This window comes from Pteropus vampyrus, unplaced genomic scaffold (genome assembly GCF_000151845.1).
Source record: "Pteropus vampyrus isolate Shadow unplaced genomic scaffold, Pvam_2.0 Scaffold291, whole genome shotgun sequence".
NCBI classification, from domain to species: Eukaryota; Metazoa; Chordata; class Mammalia; order Chiroptera; family Pteropodidae; genus Pteropus; species Pteropus vampyrus.
The window spans coordinates 492,409-493,349 of NW_011889072.1; the positions used below are offsets into that span (position 1 = coordinate 492,409).

At 67.5% G+C, this 941-nt stretch overlaps 1 protein-coding gene across 1 annotated transcript in view; it reads left to right on the forward strand.

Annotated features, from left to right (window-relative positions):
* SNED1 (sushi, nidogen and EGF like domains 1) overlaps window positions 1-941 on the forward strand; it is a gene marked incomplete at its 5' end in the record, with an annotated part of 56,460 nt that overhangs the window by 19,944 nt on the left and 35,575 nt on the right. The window contains 1 exon segment of the mRNA XM_023521082.1: window positions 351-467. Coding sequence (XP_023376850.1) covers window positions 351-467 — 117 coding nt within the window.

The window sequence follows — 941 nt, forward strand, 5'->3', positions numbered from 1 at the left end:
ACGCCTGCGCGGTTCCGCGTGTGGGGCCAACTCGCTGCTCCGTCCTTGCCCGTGTGCGTAATGACTCACGTAGTGTGTCGTTCCGTGTGCTGGGCTGCTGGTGGTGACGTGAAGACGTCGTGGACCACAGCTCCATCCAGCTCTCAGAAGAGGGAGGCTGGATTCTGGAAAATTCAGAAATAACAGAATTCCAGGGAGGGGCCTCAGAGCCCGGCGTGGTCAGGCCAGGGCAGAATGTATTTTAAGTGGCCCAGGTTCCTGCCGGGCGTCAAGGTGACCTGGCAGGCACGGCCCCTGCAGCCTCCTGTTCGGGGGCGACACTTGCTCCAGGGCCCCCTTTGCCCCCGCAGCGCTGCCCTCGCCCTGCGACTCGGACCCCTGCTTCAATGGAGGCTCCTGTGACGCCCACGACGACTCATACACGTGCGAATGTCCCCGCGGGTTCCACGGCAGGCACTGCGAGCAAGGCGAGGCGCCCCTCCCCCACTGCGTGCCCTGTTCATCGGCCCCTTCTCCAGAGCCCGGCTTCGGGTGCCCGTGGCTCCGCTGTCCTGGGCCCTTCACAAAGGCGTCCCAAAGGGGAGCATGGGGGACACAGGGTGGCTGCTCTCAGGGGCGGGTGGCCGGAACTCCGACAACAGCCTATGAGGCGCCCTGCAGCGGGGTGGCGGGGGGCATGGGGCTGAGCTCGGCAGGCAGCGCCCCTTCTCTCCATCCCCCCCCCACACACACACCCCTAAGCACATGAAGGAGGCCGAGGCTCTGTCACCGGGTGTGATTCCTCAGGCTGGGGGACAGCAGTGCCCCTGATCCACACCTTCACCTGTGTGGACGCCCGAGCCAGGCCCAGGCACCGGAGCTGCTCAGCGGCCGGGAGGACGCGCCTGCGCCGGCGCAGCCCGGGAAAGCACAGGGCGTCGCGGCGGGCTGCGGAGCGTGGG